Source organism: Falco punctatus, assembly GCF_963210335.1.
Source record: "Falco punctatus genome assembly, chromosome: 12".
Lineage (NCBI taxonomy): Eukaryota > Metazoa > Chordata > Aves > Falconiformes > Falconidae > Falco > Falco punctatus.
In genome coordinates, this window is record NC_137592.1 from 30,699,231 (window position 1) to 30,717,869 (window position 18,639).

The 18,639-nt window shown below is 45.0% G+C and overlaps 2 protein-coding genes across 4 annotated transcripts in view; one reads left to right on the forward strand and one right to left on the reverse strand.

The window, feature by feature from the left end:
• Window positions 1-780: 780 nt before the first annotated feature.
• Window positions 781-15,565, forward strand: MSH6 (mutS homolog 6). Of its 2 annotated transcripts, none has more exons than XM_080408028.1 (10): window positions 781-1,048; window positions 2,135-2,337; window positions 5,059-5,234; window positions 6,715-9,259; window positions 10,500-10,765; window positions 11,390-11,507; window positions 13,746-13,835; window positions 14,470-14,624; window positions 14,815-15,014; window positions 15,396-15,565. In XM_080408028.1, exons 1-10 carry the CDS (start codon window positions 846-848, stop codon window positions 15,475-15,477), a joined length of 4,038 nt encoding a protein of 1,345 aa, XP_080264154.1. In that variant the 5' UTR covers window positions 781-845; the 3' UTR covers window positions 15,478-15,565. The 2 variants fall into 2 exon arrangements, with proteins under 2 accessions (XP_080264154.1, XP_080264155.1); XM_080408029.1 differs by having other exon boundaries at window positions 782-1,048; window positions 6,718-9,259.
• Window positions 15,532-18,639, reverse strand: part of FBXO11 (F-box protein 11) — a 78,969-nt gene continuing 75,861 nt past the window's right edge. For both annotated transcript variants that reach the window (XM_080408031.1, XM_080408030.1), the window contains exons 21-23: window positions 17,448-17,556; window positions 16,974-17,072; window positions 15,532-16,894 (exon numbers count right to left, since the gene is read on the reverse strand). In XM_080408031.1, coding sequence (XP_080264157.1) covers window positions 16,765-16,894; window positions 16,974-17,072; window positions 17,448-17,556 — 338 coding nt within the window. In that variant the 3' untranslated portion in view covers window positions 15,532-16,764. The remainder of the gene's footprint in view (window positions 16,895-16,973; window positions 17,073-17,447; window positions 17,557-18,639) is intronic.

Sequence of the window (18,639 nt, forward strand, 5' to 3'; positions counted from 1 at the left end):
AAAAAGCTCTGCTATCAGATAGCTAGTGATTGTAAATAATTTTTCTCCGAATTTATGCTGATAAAAGTAAGTTCTTGTTCTTGCTTTGTAATGGTGTCGCTGAAGTGCAACAGAGCCGTGAAATGGATTGTATTATGATGCGTCAAAAAATGGCTTTGAAAGGACATAGCCTCACCTACGAATATGAAAAAAAACCCCACATGTAGGAAGGGGAAATTTATTTTAGCTGCCATTTCTTAGCTTTACTGTGCGCTTGCCAGTAAGGCTGGCTGAGAAGCACCATCTTTGCAGGCCGGCAGCAGGGCCAGCAGCTGCCCAAGCTGCTTCTCAGCCCAGCACACCGCTGCCCTCGCCCCCGGCTGCAGGGCGGAAAGCAGGTGCCACAGCTTCTGCTGCCCTGGGGTGACCCCGTGGGAAGGCCCCAGCCCATCCCACCTCAGCAGCACCCACCACCGCCGCCGCGGCCTCGCAGCGGGCAAGCAGCAGGGCTGGCAGGGCGGTAGCTCGTAAGGGCAGACCCTGCCGGGAGCTGCCGGACCCGGGGAACGGCCGCTCGGGCCACCGCGGCGCGGCAGGCCGGGACGCTGTCACACGGTAGGCCCGGGGGCGCTCCGGGCCCGCCTGCCGCCACACACGGGAGGGCAAACGCGGGGGTCGCGGCTGGGAGGGCCTGAGGAGCCCCCCGGGGCCGGCGGGGCTGGGGGGGCGGGGGGGCGGACCCCGCCTCACGGCCCCACAGCGCTTCCCGCCAGCGGCGGGGGGAGCGGGAGCGGCCACGCCCCGGGGCGGGGCGTGCGGGGCGGTTTTGGCGCGCTGGGCGGTGGGCCGCGCTTCCCGCCGTGGCCATGTCTCGCCAGAGCACCCTGCTCCGCTTTTTCCCCAAGGCCTCCCCGGCGCCTCCTCCGCAGCCCGGCCCGGGGACCCGCCGCCGCGCTCCGGGGGAGCAGAATGGCCGTGAGGCCGCTACCAGCCCCGCCGGCGCGGCGAACAACGGGGCCCGGCGCAAGGAGGCGGGGGAGAAGAACGGCGCGGCCGCCAAGGCGCCCAGGTGAGCGGCGCGGCGAGAGGCGGCGGCAGCGCCACCTGCCTGAGGGGGGGCGGGAGCCGGCGGCGGCCGGAGCGGGACCCTCGGGGCGCGGGGGCACCGCGGGCGTGTCCGTGCCCCCGTTCGCTGTCGGTTCCCCCGCTGCCTGGGCCCGCCGGGGCCTTCCCGGCGCGGGGGGCGGCGTGCAGCGAGCCCCGCGCCTCAGGCGCCTCAGCCGCGGCCGGGGCGGGACCCGGGCCCTGCGGGGGGGCGGGGGCGCCGCGCGTGCGGTCACCCCCGCCCGGAGGCCCGCGGGGCCGGTGGCGGCCTTCCCGGCGGGCCGGGGCCGGGGCTGCCGGCGGGGCGGTGTTTGGGGGTGGCTCCTGGGTTGAGATGCGTGTTTCCTGCCGTGCCCCGTGTCCCTCCCGCGCCGTGCGGGGTCTCGGTGCCGGCTGCCTCCGGGCCGCAGCTCCCGCGGCCGGCAGGAGTGCCCCGCCATAGCGCTGCGGCGCCTGGGCCGGAATCTCGGGGAGAAAGAGCGAGCAAATAAAGCTGCGTCAGGTGCTTTGCAATGGAGACAAGAGCTTTTATGTATTCATTGCTTTTTTTAGCTGGAGGGTGTTTTGAAGCCTTACTCACTTCCTTGAGGTGCCCTGTTGAGAATCGCTCTCTACAGGAGAACTCGCCTTAGTTATGTAGGTTGGCAATTCACAACGCGTAGTCTGCAGTCTTTTCCTTTTAGTTAATCTCTGGTTGGACCCAGTTTCTCTTCCTCCACAAGTCCGCTGGGACTCTGGGTGGCCCTGCTTGAGCAGGGGGGTTGGACAAGATGACCTCCAGAGGTCCCTTCCCATCTCAGCCCGTCTTCTGTGACTATAAAGCTCTATCTCTGTGAGGATCCACTAGAACTTCGAGGAGCAAATGCAAAAAAAATCATTTAAGAAGCATATTGGTGGTGATACAGGACTGTATAATCCAGGCTGCACCACCGAGCAGCCTTCTGAGACCTTCAGAGGGCAGGCTGCTCAGCAGCAGTGTGCAGTTACGTTTATGAAGAGAGCTGCTTTGAATGTTTATGTTTCTTAAATTACACGGCTGTTGTCTTTGCAGTGTCTCCTGTGAGTATTCACCTGGTGACTTGGTCTGGGCCAAGATGGAAGGTTATCCTTGGTGGCCCTGTCTCATATACAACCATCCGACTGAAAGAACAATAGTCAGAGGAAAAGGGAAATCCACTCGTGTCCACGTACAGTTTTTTGATGACAGCCCTACAAGGGGCTGGGTCAGCATTAAATATCTGAGGCCATATAAAGGTAAGAGATATAAATAAAACTTTTTAAAATGGAAATATGCCACTTTTTTTTTGAAAAACAGAAGTGGAGTATAGCATAAAATGCTCTTCAGAGAGAGAGAGAGCAGCAAAACCAAGATTAGTATCGAGTGGGAAAGCGTGTTTTGTACTTTCTAAGTTAGAGAAAGCAAGTTTTTGAGGGTTACAGGTGTGTTTATGGTTATACTTCTGTATATTCTTTAAACATAAAACACTGAAGTACTTTTATTTATTAGACTGGGACACAAACTTAAAGCTTACTTGTGTTTTAAAGTAGGTGGGTTTTTTTTCCTTTATTTCTCCCATCAATATAAAAAAATCTGTAAGATGAATCCACTATTTCAGTTTTTAGCCACGAAATCCTTAATATCAAACCCAGTTTTTAAACAGGTATTTGGGAACTGCAGCTTGTCCAGAATCATAAGACTAGACACCAGGATGTCGGGCAACTAAAATTAATTCTACCATTGTATTATTTCTTTTAAGCAGCGCAGTACAGTTTTGTTCATAAAATACATTGCTTGAGGCTTCAGAGCATTTGCTAGGGTACTGCTTGTTGTTACAGAGCAGAGTTGGTTTGTCATATTGAAGAAATGACTTAGCTAACTAATGAAAATCAAATGTAATCAAGAATTAAAATTTTGCAGAATAAATCTCACTTTATCGCTAATCATGATTTGTTTTCCCCTTGTTTTATAATTTCACCATTGCTGAAAACTAAATTATTGGCTGCAAACTGTCGTGTAAATCATGTCGCTGTAAACTCTTGTTAGTCAAACAAGCACTTTCGGTGCAAAGTATGTTAGGTGTGCGGTCGGATTTGCTTATGGTGTCAGTGAAACAACTGAATTTAAACAGTTTTTTCCTTTTTACAAGTCAGAGTTCTGTCTGGGGATCATGTAGTCATCTTTTTTTGGCTTGTTTATACTTAAATGTACTGCACTCCAGCTGTAGTTAGTTTTAAATTAAAATGGTAACATCATTACTGTAAGTGTTAGCATAATTTAATGCAAGTCCATAGTTTATATGTGTCTTTCCTGAAAGTATTTTAAAAGAATGAAATATATTTTAATAGCTTGCAGTTGCGTTTAGAAGCGAATATAGGTAAGGGCACTTGATCTGTTTACCAAAAGAAGATTGCAGAAAAGTTAAGTGCTAAAAAAGTTAAAGCACAGAAAGACTGTTCTATCCACAAGAAAAGTGGTTAATGCAGAACAGAATAAAAATAGTTAAAATACAAGCTTTGCTTTTAATTTTGGACAAAAAGCTTCTTTGTATATAGAGTGTTAGAGTCCTTTGGGTAAGAAAACGGGGAAGTTTCTTGTGTTGATAACTGAATACATACAGACAGCACAGGGCTAGACTTCTGACAGTTGGGCATGCAAGAAGTAGAGTTACATATGAGTTGATTAAGTGAATATGCAGGTGTTGCACACTTGAGTGTGCAGTTAAATTATGGGATTTTCTTGCTGCCATTGTTAAAATGTCAATGTTAAACAAAATATTTTTGGATTGTCTCACTGCATTTGCAAAACTGAAAGGAGATCTGGTTTGTTATCGTGTTGCATTTGTGCTGTAGAGGCAGCTACTTGTAACTCCATGATTTGCTACTGTGAGCTCAAAGCAATGCCTGTGAGAGAATTCTTTTGAGCTTATTTCTGAGATGGTTTGCCCTCCTACATACAAGTCAGCTGCCTGTTGTCTAACACTGACAAGCTGGAGTTTCAGTTAGGAGCAGCGTATGAAGGGATTAACAAGAGCAGGTGTAAGGACCTGGTCAAGCAGATCCTGCTGTTGTGTACAGCCAGCTAAACTTAGAAGAGCAAAAAAGGCATCACCCTTCCCCATCTATAGTGTGCTCTTATGTCCCCCTTCTTTCTTTCCCCAAGTTGAATATATAATACATTATATATACCATCCATTTCTTGAGCATGGCATTAAGATGAATCTCAGTGTCTTTGGGGACCCTTTCTAGAAATCGGTCTGTGAGTTGGTTGGCTTTATTTTTGTGTTTATTTACAGGTAGTGGAAGGAGGAACTATGGTGATCAAGGGGTAAGAAAGAGGGCGAGGGAATGGTGCAGTTACTAATAGTAGGCTTTGCTTGATACCTTGCAGTGTCAGGGTGAATTGCCAGTGTGATTGATGATCAGCTAATCTGGTTAACAGGTTGGTGTTGGGTCTGGATGCCTTGCTGCACTTACAGTAGCAGTTTGAATGGCCAGCAGAGCTTTAGCTGAGAGATCTAGGTCATAGATGATCAATGCCCGTAACTTGAAGATAACTTTATGATTGAACTTATCTGTCATTGCTAAAATAGCCATGAGGTTTCAGTCAGGTCTGCTAGTATAAAGTGTTACTTTTCAGTAGCAACCCTAGTTAGAGGGTGTTCAGAGCTGAGCTTAGCTTAGAAGTATTGGGATGTGGTAATGGGTTACAGAAATAGAAGCGGTTTGTTAAGTGTTCACGTATTAGGTAGGCATTCCATTTGCGAGTATTTATACTTTCTCTAGGGGTGGTTTATCAGGTGAATGAGTGGTGGGTTGCTATGTTTAAGAAGTGGTGAGAATGACTGGTAACAACACAAAACCTTTGATAATTATACTAGTTGTCTGAATACATTTAAAAGTGAAGTCTGAACGCTAAAGGACTGGCTAAATGCTAGACTAGCTTCAGTTTCTGACAAATTATTTGTGGCTTTACAGGTTCATCAGATGGGGAGACGCTGAAGGGAGGAATGTTTTATAGTGCAAAGCCCGAAGTTAAAAGAGCAATGGTGCTAGCGGATGATGCAATGAGTAAAGATAAAACTAAGCGACTTGAACTGGCAGTATGCAGTGAACCCTCAGACACAGAGGAGGAGGAAGAGGAGGAAATGGAGGTAAAATCTTTCTTGCTTGCAGTCACTTTCAGAAGTAGTGCTAGAACTTAGAAGCTGTCTTTTGGAATCAAGTGTTGGAATATCCTCAGTTCCCTGGTACAGTAATCATAGCTTCTCTTTAATCATGCATCCCTATGTATCTATATGTCTTTTCTTTTTTTGTACTGCTTCTGTGTTGTCAGGTCATATGCTGGCCTCTTGCCTTTTCTAGTTGGAAAGACAAGTCTAACATCTCTTTGGTGTTCTGTATGGTAGGGACTGGCCTCAGAAGTTACTTAACTTCTCTAACTCTCTGAAAGAGTGATCTTCCATTGATCACTCCCTGGGAAAGCCAAGTGACCCACTTTCTCACTCAGAAAGTACTTTTTTTCCTGGTGCATCTTTTAATCTTCTCTATATGCTATTCATATTCCAAATTCCCCTGAGTTCGATCTGAAGTTTTAATTTGTCATAATACAGAAATTTCTAACTTTTTGAGTATTCATCTTGAGGCGTTAAATTGGATTTTTGGAGGCTGCCCTCATTTTATAGAGTAGCACTAAAATACAAATTCTTGTACTGTTAACACCAGTCTGTTGGTGGGGTAACTAAAAAGTTGTTTGTTTTTTTAAAAATTGTATTGTATTCACATTGTAACGCGAATGATTCAAATGTTATTTCAGTACCACCGTATGCGTTGGAATAGAGTTCTTTGGAAAAGAATGGTATGAGAAAACTGCCAGTGGGATGGTGGTTTTCCTTACCTCCTCTGTCAGCGTGGCACATCAACTCTTTCTCCAGTGTGACATTGCCCTGAGGGACAGGTGCCGCTCCAGGCATTGTGTTATGTTCGTGGCAACAGTGCAGTGGGCACTGGCACACTTGGTGTTTGTAACAGCCCCTCCACTGCTGTTTTTCTCTAGCACTGGCGTTCTTAAAGCTTCAGGCTGAAAAGGCAAATAATGGCGTTTCTTCTCTTTCTCCTAGATGTGCATGATCTTCTTGAAGGTCACTGTGAGGTAGTATGCTTGTAGGTGGAAATAGGTAGTTAACTCAACCCCCCCACAAATCACGAGTACTCACACAGGCTGGCACTGAAAAGCTGCAAAACCCAGTCACATATCTGATGTAGGTTGGTAGGAAAAAATCGCAGCACAGTTAGCTTATGGAAGCATTTCTCTTTTATGCTGAATTTCATATACCATATGTCTTTTGTCCAGTTTGTTTTGTTCATCAGCATCACTTCTGCAAGGTAATGAATGAGACTGTAAAGAATACAAAGAGGAGTAATTATGCCACTGGCCAGCAGCAGTTTGTTACCCAGAAAAAAAGTTAATTATGTGAAGGTAAATGGAATTGGCTGTGGCTCTGCTGTCTCTTGCTTGGAGTGTCATAGCTTACTGCATTACTGCACGTTTTTGTGCTTCTTTCTGCTTTTGCAGCAGTGATGCTTTACTTTGTAGCCAGAATTTTCTGTAGGTAAAATAATTTATTTTCCCAGCAGATGAGTGAAAGCGCATCAGGCAATAGTGATGACGGCAACAGTGAGGAGGACGTGAAGAGTAATAAGCGAGTAATGAGCAGGGAAAGTGCTGTAAAAACCAAAAGAAGAAGAGTGTTGGATTCTGACAGTGATCACGATGGCTCCGATGTAGAGTTCAAGCCTGATGTGAAAGAAGTGGCGAGCAGCGAGGAAGCTAGTAGTGGGGTGGATGAAAATGAATCTGACACAGAGACAGACTCAGAGAGTGTTGCAGAAAGTCCCATAAAAGTCCCTTCTAAACGAAAGAAAAGAGAGATAAACAAGCCTGCTAAAAGGAGTAGCTTAGAAAATGAACGTTCTGAAACGCCCAAAAGAGCAGCAACAGTTTCTTTAGAAGCCAAGTCTAAGCTGACATCATTTGCAGCACCTGAAAGCTTTGAATCTCAAGCAAATGCTTGCAGCGGAGGAGGCATCGGTGGCTTTGCAGCGTGGGAACATGAAAAGCTGGATTGGCTGCAGGAAGGGAAAAAGAAAGATGCGCATAGGAGACGGCAGAGTGACCCTGATTATGACCCATGTACTCTGTATGTACCTGAGGATTATCTCAACAAGTGCACGCCAGGAATGCGGAGGTGGTGGCAGCTGAAAAGTCAAAACTTTGATGCTGTGATTTTCTACAAAGTTGGTAAATTCTATGAGTTGTATCATATGGATGCAGTCACTGGCGTAAACGAGCTGGGCCTCATCTTTATGAAGGGTACTTGGGCCCATTCGGGTTTCCCCGAAACTGTGTTCGGCAGATTCTCAGATGTTCTTGTGCAGAAAGGCTACAAGGTAGCCCGTGTTGAGCAGACAGAAACTCCCGAAATGATGGAAACGCGCTACAGGTCAATGGCCCACCCAACAAAATTTGACAAGGTTGTACGCAGAGAAATATGCAGAATCATCACCAAGGGAACTCAGACTTACAGTGTGCTGGATTGTGATCCCTCTGAGAACCACAGCAAATACCTTCTGTGCGTTAAGGAAAAAGAAGAGTCCTCTGGACAACGTGTTTATGGGGTCTGCTTTGTTGACACATCGGTGGGGAAGTTTTACATAGGTCAGTTCTCAGATGACCGGCACTGTTCGAGGTTTAGGACTTTAGTAGCGCATTACACTCCTGTGCAGGTGCTGTATGAGAAGGGGAACCTGTCAGTGGACACACAGAAGATACTGAAGGGCTCTCTTGTTTCTTGCATTCAGGAAGGGCTGATCTCTGGTTCCCAGTTCTGGAATGCGTCTAAAACACTAAAAGTCCTTCTTGAAGAAGGCTATTTCAAGGAGAAACAGAACTCTGAAAATGGATGTTCTCTGCCCTCTGTAATCAAATCTCTGACTTCAGAGAGTGACTCGCTGGGATTGACTCCTGGTGAAAACAGTGAGTTAGCTTTGTCAGCTCTTGGGGGATGTGTCTTCTATCTCAAAAAATGTCTGATTGATCAGGAGCTGTTATCGCTGGCGAACTTTGAGGAGTACATCCCCGTGGATATTGATACTGCAAAAACTACAGGTTCAAGCAGTTTCTTTGCCAAAACTGACCAGCGGATGGTGCTGGATGGAGTCACCCTGATGAACTTGGAAGTCCTGCAGAATGGAACCAACGGAACCACAGAAGGTACTTTGTTGGAAAGGATTGATACTTGTTGTACCCCATTTGGGAAGCGACTCCTAAAACAGTGGCTCTGCGCTCCACTTTGTAATCCGAAATCCATCAATGATCGTTTAGATGCTGTGGAGGACCTGCTGGCGGTGCCAGATAAAATGTCTGAAGTTAGTGAGCACCTGAAGAAACTTCCTGACCTTGAAAGGCTGCTCAGCAAAATTCACAGTATTGGATCACCACTTAAAAGTCAGAACCATCCCGACAGCAGGGCCATCTTTTACGAAGAAATCAAATACAGCAAAAAAAAAATTGCTGACTTCTTGTCTGCGCTGGAGGGGTTTAAAGTAATGAATGAAATTGTTGATGTCATGGAAGACGTTGCCAGCAACTTCAAATCTAGAGTCCTTAAGCAGCTAGTCACCCGCAAAGCCAAAAATCCAGGTGGCCGCTTCCCAGACTTGAGTGCAGAGCTTAAAAGGTGGGATACCGCTTTTGATCATAACCAGGCTCGAAAGACAGGAGTGATTACCCCAAAGGCAGGTTTTGACCCCGATTATGACAAAGCGCTACAGGATATTAAAGCTGTTGAGGAAGATCTTCACAATTACCTGGATAAGCAACGCAAACTGCTTGGATTCAAATCCATGCTGTACTGGGGGGCAGGCAAAAACCGATACCAAATGGAAATACCTGAAAGCGTTGTATCACGTAATTTGCCTGAGGAGTACAAGTTGAAGTCAACCAGGAAGGGATATAAACGTTACTGGACCAAGGAGATTGAGAAGATGCTGGCTGCGATGGTTAATGCTGAAGAGCGCAGAGATGCAGCACTAAAAGACTGTATGAGGCGTTTATTTTACAACTTTGATAAAAATAGCAAAGACTGGCAGACAGCTGTGGAATGCATTGCTGTGTTAGGTAAGAGGTTTTCTTCATTTTGACATATGGTAAAAAAGTCTTGCACAGTGTAGTATGAAATCTGAGCTGGATAGGGCTTGTTGCAGGCTCTCGATTTGTAGTGTAAAACCTGACTGTGGTAACAGCGATAACATCCTGTCGGTAAATGGCAGAACAGTTGCTGGCTCTTGATGTTTGCAGGCTCTTCCTTTATTCCCGTTGTGTGATTGCAGGTATGCAGCTGAGGATTTCTCACAGTTCAGCGTAGCCTGGGGGGTCTCTCACTGCCTCTAGGATTCTTGTGTATGAATTAGTATCTGCTTAGTAAATGAAGGCGGTGATGCAGATGGAGGTATAAAAAAAAAAATCTAAGAGTCTCTTGTATTCTCTTCTCAGGACTGGCATACTCTTATACTCTTGTACTGTGATTTTTTTCTGCTAGCATGAGGCACTCTGGGATGTCTTTATTCCAGGGAAAAATTAAAGCACCCTCTGAATGCCACTGGGGGAGAAAAGGGGGGGGGGTGGCAGGCAGGCAGTGAGTGTTGTCTGGGAACGGATCCTCTGAATGGGCTGGGAGAGCTGGGAGGCAGTCACGTTAGGTACACCACAGTACCAGGGCAAGTACAGAGATGATTTTCAGTGGGGAGGGAGACAGCTTTCAGGCTCAGCTGTAATATGTGTACAAAAAGTCTAAAAAAATCACGTAATGTGGTCTCATTTTGTAAACAAGCAGCTTTTAGAACCTTAGAGCTAGTCTGATTGAGGGGGGTTGTGCTGCTGCTTTCTGTGAGGCCGACAGAATTTTGATATTCATATAAATTTATTCTGGTAACTTTCAAGCGGTGTTAGTGATTCTTAACAAAGTAATTCATCGCCGCAGAAGCTGATTTCCTCTTTACTTCTCTTTCCAAAATAAAAACCAATGCAAGAAAATAGTATTTTATATGTGTACATTAAAAAAAAACGGCTTTTGAAGTGAAATGATGTGGATTTTAAAGGCCTTTAAACTGAAAACTGGAGGGGAGGATTTTTAATCTGACACCACTAGAAATCTGGAAGGAATGAGAAAAAGAAATTGTGAATATCCCCACCTTTTACTTATTCTTTTGGAGTACTTCTTGGATTTTTTCCTTAACAGGAAAATGGAATGGAAATGGAATCTTGTGTTTACAAAAATGCTATTCCGTAAGTGCATTCCAGTGGATGAATAGAGAAAGGTGAAAGTGTGACTTAACTGGAATTTCTCTTTATCTTATAGATGTCTTGATGTCCCTTGCTAACTACAGTCAAGATGGTGATGGACCACTGTGCCGACCTGTAATTCTACTGCCTGTAGATAGTGCTCCTCCCTTCCTGGAACTTAAAAAATCACGCCATCCATGCATTACAAAAACTTTCTTTGGGGATGATTTTATTCCTAATGACATTGTGATAGGCAGCAGAGATGAAGATGGCAGTAGTGCAGCTTCCTGTGTGTTAGTAACTGGCCCAAATATGGGTGGCAAATCTACGCTCATGAGACAGGTGATTGACTATCTACATAAGATTGAATGTTGCAGAATACCTCTGTGTTTTGCATAAAGGAATTACAAGACTTGACTGTTTAAAATGCGAAAGGAGGTCCCAGCAGTGATTTTCAGTGCGTACGGCACAGTACAGCAATTACACAGTAAAGACAAAGCATAATCTGGTAGAAGATGCCCATGTTAAGATAGTAGATTTTCTACTTTCACTGCTTTAGTGAGGAGTAAGTTTCACTTCTGTTATGAGAGATGGTTGGGAAAAAGCGGTGAGAGTCTCTTACCTTTTTCAAGTGGCCTTATCCAGGACTTTGCATCATCTGGCGAAAGATGCTTCTGCAGGTCGAACAAGATGAGAATAGAGAACAGCAGCAACTGGGCAAGCAGCGGGGAGTTTGCTGTATAAACAGTGCTTGCTGTGATAACTCGTGTTTCGAAGGCTTTCGGAGTGGTTCAGTCCTGCTTGAGATAATGATGTTGCAGCCTGGAGCTGTTAAAACAGTGGGATGCTTTATGTACTCTAGTCTTTGTTTTAGGGGAAATGCAGTTTTATTCCCTCATTCTCTGTGTGGAACTGAAGCTCCGAGCAGGTAGTAAAAATGTAAATGTTTTATTGTTTGTTCTGCAGGCTGGTCTCCTGGTTATAATGGCTCAGCTGGGATGCTACGTACCTGCTGAAGTCTGCAGGCTTACACCGATTGACAGAGTATTTACAAGGCTCGGTGCCTCAGACAGAATTATGTCAGGTGAGTTTTGAAACCCAGCTGTCCAGAGTGCTTTTGCCACCCAGTGAGTTCCTTTTCTTGCTTTGAGTGGCGGGTTGGGAAGGGATAGTCTGATTTTTTTTTTTTTTTTTTAATTATTATTATTATTTTTTTAGGGAGAGCTGGACAACTAATTTGTTGTGTCTCATTGTTCAGAGTAGAAATAGGGTTGTAGTTATGCTTGATTTGTTCAATATGTTTGTCCTCCATTATTTTTGACTGACACATGGGATTACTTCTTAATGAATTCTAATATTAAAAGCCTGCCTTCCAGCTGGATGCAAGTCTGAGGAATCTAATTTTGGATATTGTACAGTTGACTGTGTTCTACTTTATATAGGCAGACAGATACCTACGTAAGTAGAAAACAATCAACTGTACAATATCATCTCTTTCTAAGCGTTCTGGAGTAGGACAATGATGCTTAGGTAGCTGGTGTAGAGTTGGTTTTGTACCTTCCTGCAGGGACTAGAGGCCCCGTGTTTCAGTCAGGGTGCCTGCCCTGTGTCTGAAATCTGTTTTCTTCAGGAGGTGAGAGGAGGCAGGCTTCCTTCTTGGAAGTGTTAGTTGACAATTCTTGGAGTATTTTGTTTCTTCCATGGAGAGGAAGACAGAAGTGGAGGAGGACACAACGGATGGAGTGGGAAAGTCTGCCTGCAGTGGTAGGCAAAGTGTCATGGGGCTAGAAAAAGTGCTTTTTGTGGTAAGAAGAGTAGTGAGTATCACAATTCATTTAAGGAGGGTGCGGATTTTCTGTGATCTTTCTGCTGAAAAATGTGGGTCAGCGAATGTGAAAGGAGTTACGCCTACTGAACTGGTTGCACATAAGGAATTTGGAAACAAATTGTTCAGAGTTCTTCATTAAAAAAAACAAACTTACACTTCCCCAAATCAAGTTTTTCTTTGCCCAGCTATTTTCCATTTTATTTAATTTTAGTATAAAAGGAAATCTTAAGAACGGAAGAGTACTTAAGCACTTACGGTAGAAATAAAAACTGCCTGTTCTGCAAGAGAGGTGGTTTAGAAGAATGTAGCGTTTTCAGCTTTTTTTTCTGTCAATGGGGAGCTACTCTTTTCCAAATATGCGCACAAACGTATTAACACCTCCTATCATGAGGCTGAACGCTGCACAGCAGAGCTAGCTTTGAAATCTGTTCCTGATGCATTGGTTTCCACACCGTAGAAATGAAAGCGCAGCCGAAGTTGTTCCATGGCAGTCATTTCGTAATGGAGGTCAACAGGACTTTTATGAAGTAAACTTTAAGTAATATAATTTTAAAATTGACTGTGTGATTTTAGGGGTTTATTTTCTACAGTGAACAGCTATTCCTAAGCATTGTTAAAAAGTAAGTCCTGAAAATTTCTTCTAAGTAAATACAGGAAATCAGGATCGCTGGACACTGCTTAATAATTCATGTCGAAAACCTTATGTTAGAGCACGGCAGTGCTCATGCAGTGCGAGTACAGGAAGTAAACACTTGCCTGCTCTGAAATTACATTCATTGCTGCTGCATGTGATTATTTGGAATGAACCCTACAAAGAACAAGTAAATCTGGACTTCAGACATGTGGATTTATCGTGTGCGAGGGTCTGATTAATTGTGTACTTCTGCAAAAACATTTTCAGGCCTCCTATTACCTGGTCCTGGAAGATGTTCAGTCCTTGGCAGCAGTGTACTACTTTTGTCATACTTAAGTGGAGTACATATGAGTACAGCCTTAATTATTTGAATAATTAATTACCTTATAACATCAACAACCAAATTAGTAAGTCTAGGCTTGTGGTGTATTTCAAGGTTTTCTGCTTGCTTTTTCACGCGGAGAAGCAGCACACCTTGGCCTGCCTCATGCATTTAAGGGCAAGAAGGAGCAAAAGGTTCTCCCAATCTTGTATCCTTTGCACCCCTCCTCTTGTCCAGCTGGTAGATCTGACCAGGGCTATTAAAAGTAGACAGATAAGGTGGCCTAGAGCTTAATTACTTGTACTCGTGCCTATGCCTGTACTCTTTAGGAACCAAAACCTGCTTTCTCCAGCAAATGCAGATCTGCCACTTTCACCTGGGAAAAGGAGTTGTCTGTGTGTGTTCATCTGCAGCTTGCTGTCATTTTTCATTTTAGCTTGACCAGGACTCCAGTGCAGGTTAAATAGGGGTTTAGTCGTGGCTGTCAGATCTTTGACTACTTAATGGCTTTTTTTTTTTTTGGTCATTTCTTTTAAAGGTGAAAGTACCTTCTTTGTTGAACTGAGTGAGACTTCCAGCATTCTCCAGCACGCAACAGAGCACTCCCTTGTTCTCGTGGACGAACTGGGTAATTAGTACATTTTATAATAGATGGAAACTAAATCTAAGATTAAAGACTAGATGAAGGTTGTTGGGCTGTTTACATAGAAACCAAGTTGACAGGGGCTGTTCTATCATAATGCTCCCAGTGTTTCACTGGTCAGTGTCCATAATTCTCTCTGAAACATGTTTGCAGGGTACCCAAGAAGTACTAATACACCCCCTCCCACTCCCCAGTCGTTACAAGCCTATTTCTAGCTGAGTTTTCCTGCTTGCCTTTGCATAATTACTTGCAGTAAACCTTGAGCAAGCCAGTAGCAAGTCTCAAGAGAGCAGAAATGCCTCCTCCTGCAGTGCTGAAGAGTGTGATTGTTACAGGGCAAATACTGGGGTCACTTCCCACTGATACTGGTGGCTCTTATCCTGCTCCCTGCTGTTTGCCAGTCTTCCCCACAAGCCACCAGGGTGAATAACCCAACAATACAAACTGATACAAGGCAAACAAGGCACTCTGTGTGTCTTTGAACAGAAGCGAAGATGTTTTTCTGTTAATCTTAACAATTAAAGGTGTGTGTCTTGAGGAGCAAGCAAACCGTGGGTGGAATTTACTTGGCCGCTTTTGTTCCTGAGTATGCCAAAGCTTTTCTGCTTTTTTTCTGCAGGCAGAGGCACAGCTACTTTTGACGGAACAGCTATAGCGAGTGCAGTCGTGAAGGAACTCGTGGAGAGAATCAAGTGTCGGACGCTGTTCTCCACACACTACCACTCGCTGGTGGAGGATTATTCACACAGTGTGGCTGTGCAGCTCGGTCACATGGTATGTGTAAGTTTAGTGTAACACACGAGTTGAAAGTGCTCAAGTACAGGATTTTTCCTTGCAGCTGGCAGATCTTGTGCTGTGTGCACTGTTGTGTGTTCTGCCTGTCCTGAGAAAAGGGATGTTTCATGCATTTATTGGTCTGTAGGTAAGCATTACACACACTGATTTGTAACTTAACTCTTTCTAGGCATGTATGGTTGAAAATGAGAGTGAAGATCCAAGCCAGGAGACAATTACGTTCCTGTACAAGTTCATTCAAGGGGCATGTCCAAAGAGCTATGGCTTCAATGCAGCAAGACTTGCTGATATTCCGGAGGAAATTATTCAGAAGGGGCACAGAAAAGCAAAAGAGTTTGAGAAAGCGACCATTTCGCTGAGAGTATTTAGGTAAGGCCTTGGTTTTCCCTTCTTAGGTTGCGTATCGCTTAGTAGGCCTCCATCTTAAAGTCTGGGCAGTGGCTTTGGCTTACAGCCTCACAGCAGAGGGGGCAGTTAAACAGATTTTTGCAAATACCAAATGTACTTCCCAAGCAGTGAGGGAGGGAAGGACTAAAACCCGGTGGCAGGAGGGCAGCAATCCCATGAGTAACAGGGCATTGTCTGAGGCATTGAGGCAGCATTTGAAGCCTGGAGTCACTGCTGGTCTCCAAGAGCGCAGAGGGGCTGGGCTGGCTGCGAGCCAAGCCCACCTGAGGGGGTGCCCAAGCTGCCGTGCCAGGCACAAAGTGGCATCTCTGGCCTCTGAGGCTGACGCGTTATTTCCCGTAGGTATCTCTGCCTGGTGGTGGATGGCGCAACAAGTGACGCAAACGCTGTGCACAAACTTACCGCTATGATCAATCGTCTTTAAGGACGTGGATGGTTTCGTACTGGCGGTTTCTCAAAAAGGTGGTATCAGACAACATTATGATCTAATAAACTTTATTTTTTAAAAATGACCATTTTTCCATTGTCTTTCCTAGGAAATTAAACCCTTTAATTCTTACCTACCCTCTACATAATGGTTATTGAGTACTCCACAATATATTAAGTCTAGATGTTATGGTACATGCATACACTTTCAGGCTGTTGATTACCCACTGTCACCAATACACATAAATGGAAAAAAGCTATGAAACTGTATAGGGCTGTATATATACTTGTCTCAGCTTCTTTAGAGCAGGAAATTGCTGTGATTTCCAGCAGGTTATGTAAGTAATGTCCGAACTGTTCAAAAAAAACTATGAACAGAGTAAAGTACAAGACTGTTTTGAGGAGACTTTCTACTGTGTACTTTAAAACATAGTAAAATTTCTTTCACAAAACTTAGTTACATGGGTACTTTGTTTTATAGTGCATTATAGTCTAGGAAGTCTCATTAAAACACTCGCTGCTTTTTTTTTTTTGCTTTTTTCTTTTTTTGTTAGGGTGGTTTGAGTACAGACTATTGCTGGGGCAGGGAAGGAGATTATTCTAACTTCAGAGGACACCAGAAAAATTGCTGGATATAATTTAAGATTAGTGTTTTCTCTTTCATAGAAAGAACGTACATACTGGGACATGAGTACAGTTACAGCAAGTCTAGGTGTGCTAACAAAACAGGACACATTCAAGTACAATAAGATTTTTTTTTGCTTGAAATTAGAAACAAACTACATGAGATTAAAGCATTAAAATCATATTTCTCAATCTGAATAAATGTTAAAAAAAATCAAAAGAAATGCAGAAGTGCTAGCTCACATTTTTTTTACCATGTTACAAAAGCAATTGGTACCCATGTCCATAAAGGCAGCAACAAAGAATGCTGCTTGTCTACAGAATAGTACTACTGCAAATTGGACTGTGTTTCAATGCTACTTGTAAAAACACCAGCTTTCAGAAGTTGGTATCTGTACAAAATTGCAGCTTATTTTTCTTCACTTCTGTCCCTTCAAAGTCTTTGTTTACACAGTAATGCTAAAACGCCCAGTTCTGTTATCCTGAGTCAACATATTGCCACTTTCTTTTTTGGTAGGTTGAGCTCCATAGTGTCAACACCTCAACACATCCGCTTTAATACAGTCTCTTTCTGCAGAAATGGGCAAGTGTAACTTCCTCCAAAAAAAAAGTTTTAATAGTTATGATATTAGAATGGCAGGACTTTCTTTCTGAAAGGAATTCAGTTGTGCTGCAATGTATTAGATTCTATAGGTGGAGCAGAGTCATATAGTGTATCTGTATCATGTGTAGGCTCTCCAGCAAGCGTACAGGGATTAGACAGTGTTCCAGCACCACAGTCGCAGAAGAACCTACAAAGAGAGAGAGTTCTTTAGCTTTGAACTCTACTGGTGCCCTCGAAACCACTCAACGGGCTCGTTTGAAACATACCTATCGTGTCTAATGAATTCTACATCATGTCCTTGATGACACTTCTTAATGCAGTTCACGCATATGGCATTGCGGTCGGTGGTGTTGCAGGTGTGACATCTGCAGGAAAACGGCACCACATTAGGCATGAGCCACAAACCCAGGCGCTGGGGGAGGGGGCAGGGGCAGGACAGCACCAAGGTGAGGATGGACGTGGGACTGAAAAACTTGGGAACCGGCGGTGAAGCTGGATTTCACGGCACGCTGGCGGTTCCGCATTCCAAAATAGCAGTTTGGCCGTATTGGCCGTACAAGCCCGCCAGCTCGGGTACATTCTCTGCAACCCCCAGTAAATTCGAGACAACAGGAACTTGTTCAGTCCCCTCCTGCTGCAGCTGGGGAAGGGCCCCGTGGCACTCCCGGGCAGCCAGCAGCTGTTCAGGGCCGTGCCAGCAGAGAAACCCTTGACCCAAAGCCAGGGAAAGAACCTGTTACCTGTAGAAGTCGTGCATCGGGTAGCTGGTGTAACTCGAGATCTTGTATAAACACTGGCCCCTACTGACAGCTTTTTCTATGGCATCTTGATTGTTCATTATTTTGTTATCTGTTGTGAAAAAAAACGCAAAAAACAAACAGGCAAGAAGTAATAAAAAAACAAACCCAAGAACTAATCGCATCTGGATCAATGACTTTTTTTTTTTTTCCTTGATACGTTACAGCAGAGCCCCCCACCCCACCCCACCCCAGCCCTTTAAGAGCTAAAGGCACCCGGCACAGTTCATTCTATGCCTGCGGTTTAGTTCTGGCCTTTAAGCCCATCAAATCCTCCGTGCCAGATTACAAGGCAGATGGCCGGGCGGCGCAGCGCGCGCCTCAGACCTCCTCCTTGCACGCACCGCGTGGAACACCTGATGAGCCTGCCTTTAAATACTCGCTTGTAAATAAACGATTAGAGGGACAAGTCTTCCTATCGGGCTGAAGTTCGCTGTTGAGAAGTCTGAAACCCAAATGTCTGGAAACCTCTCGTCTGCTGTTAGTTTTTACACAGAAAAGTGCGGCTTTTCCCCAGGGGAGTTTAAGAACAAGGCACTTTCCAGCACAGCAGAAGTGGGAATTAGGTCTGACCAGCACCTGAAAGCTGTGTCCAAGGCACAGCGAATTCGAGAATCCTCTCTTACTCAGCTGCCAGATCTTCTGCCAAGGCCCTCAGCGCACCTCAAACTAGCCCTGCCCGCTCCCCACCGCGTCACTGCGCTGACTGAGGCACTCGGTGAGCAGGAGCCGCGAAGCAGGAGCCAGACCTGCTGTTGTGAGCGGTGTAAAGAACACACAGGAAAGGGCTTAACAAGTACAACCAAGCAGGTAAAAATTCTGCAAACTGAACTCTGTTCTTCTAGAGTAACACCCTGGGGCTCTGGCATTCACACCATTGCTCCCACCTCCCCCAAAAGGACCCTGTCCCATGCACACTTCCCCACTACACGTGGGAATTTTATGTATGCAAACTGTTCCTCTCTTCTGAAAAGAAGTGATTTGGGATTGTGAATATTCATGGGTTTAGATCCTGAAAGCCCAGGCAGGTGTATTTCTTTACTGGACACTTGCCGTCAGACATGTGACAAAAGCCCTTCCATTACACTAACTGGAAACTGGAATGTGAGATGGGCCACAGACCAGTAACCAGTTC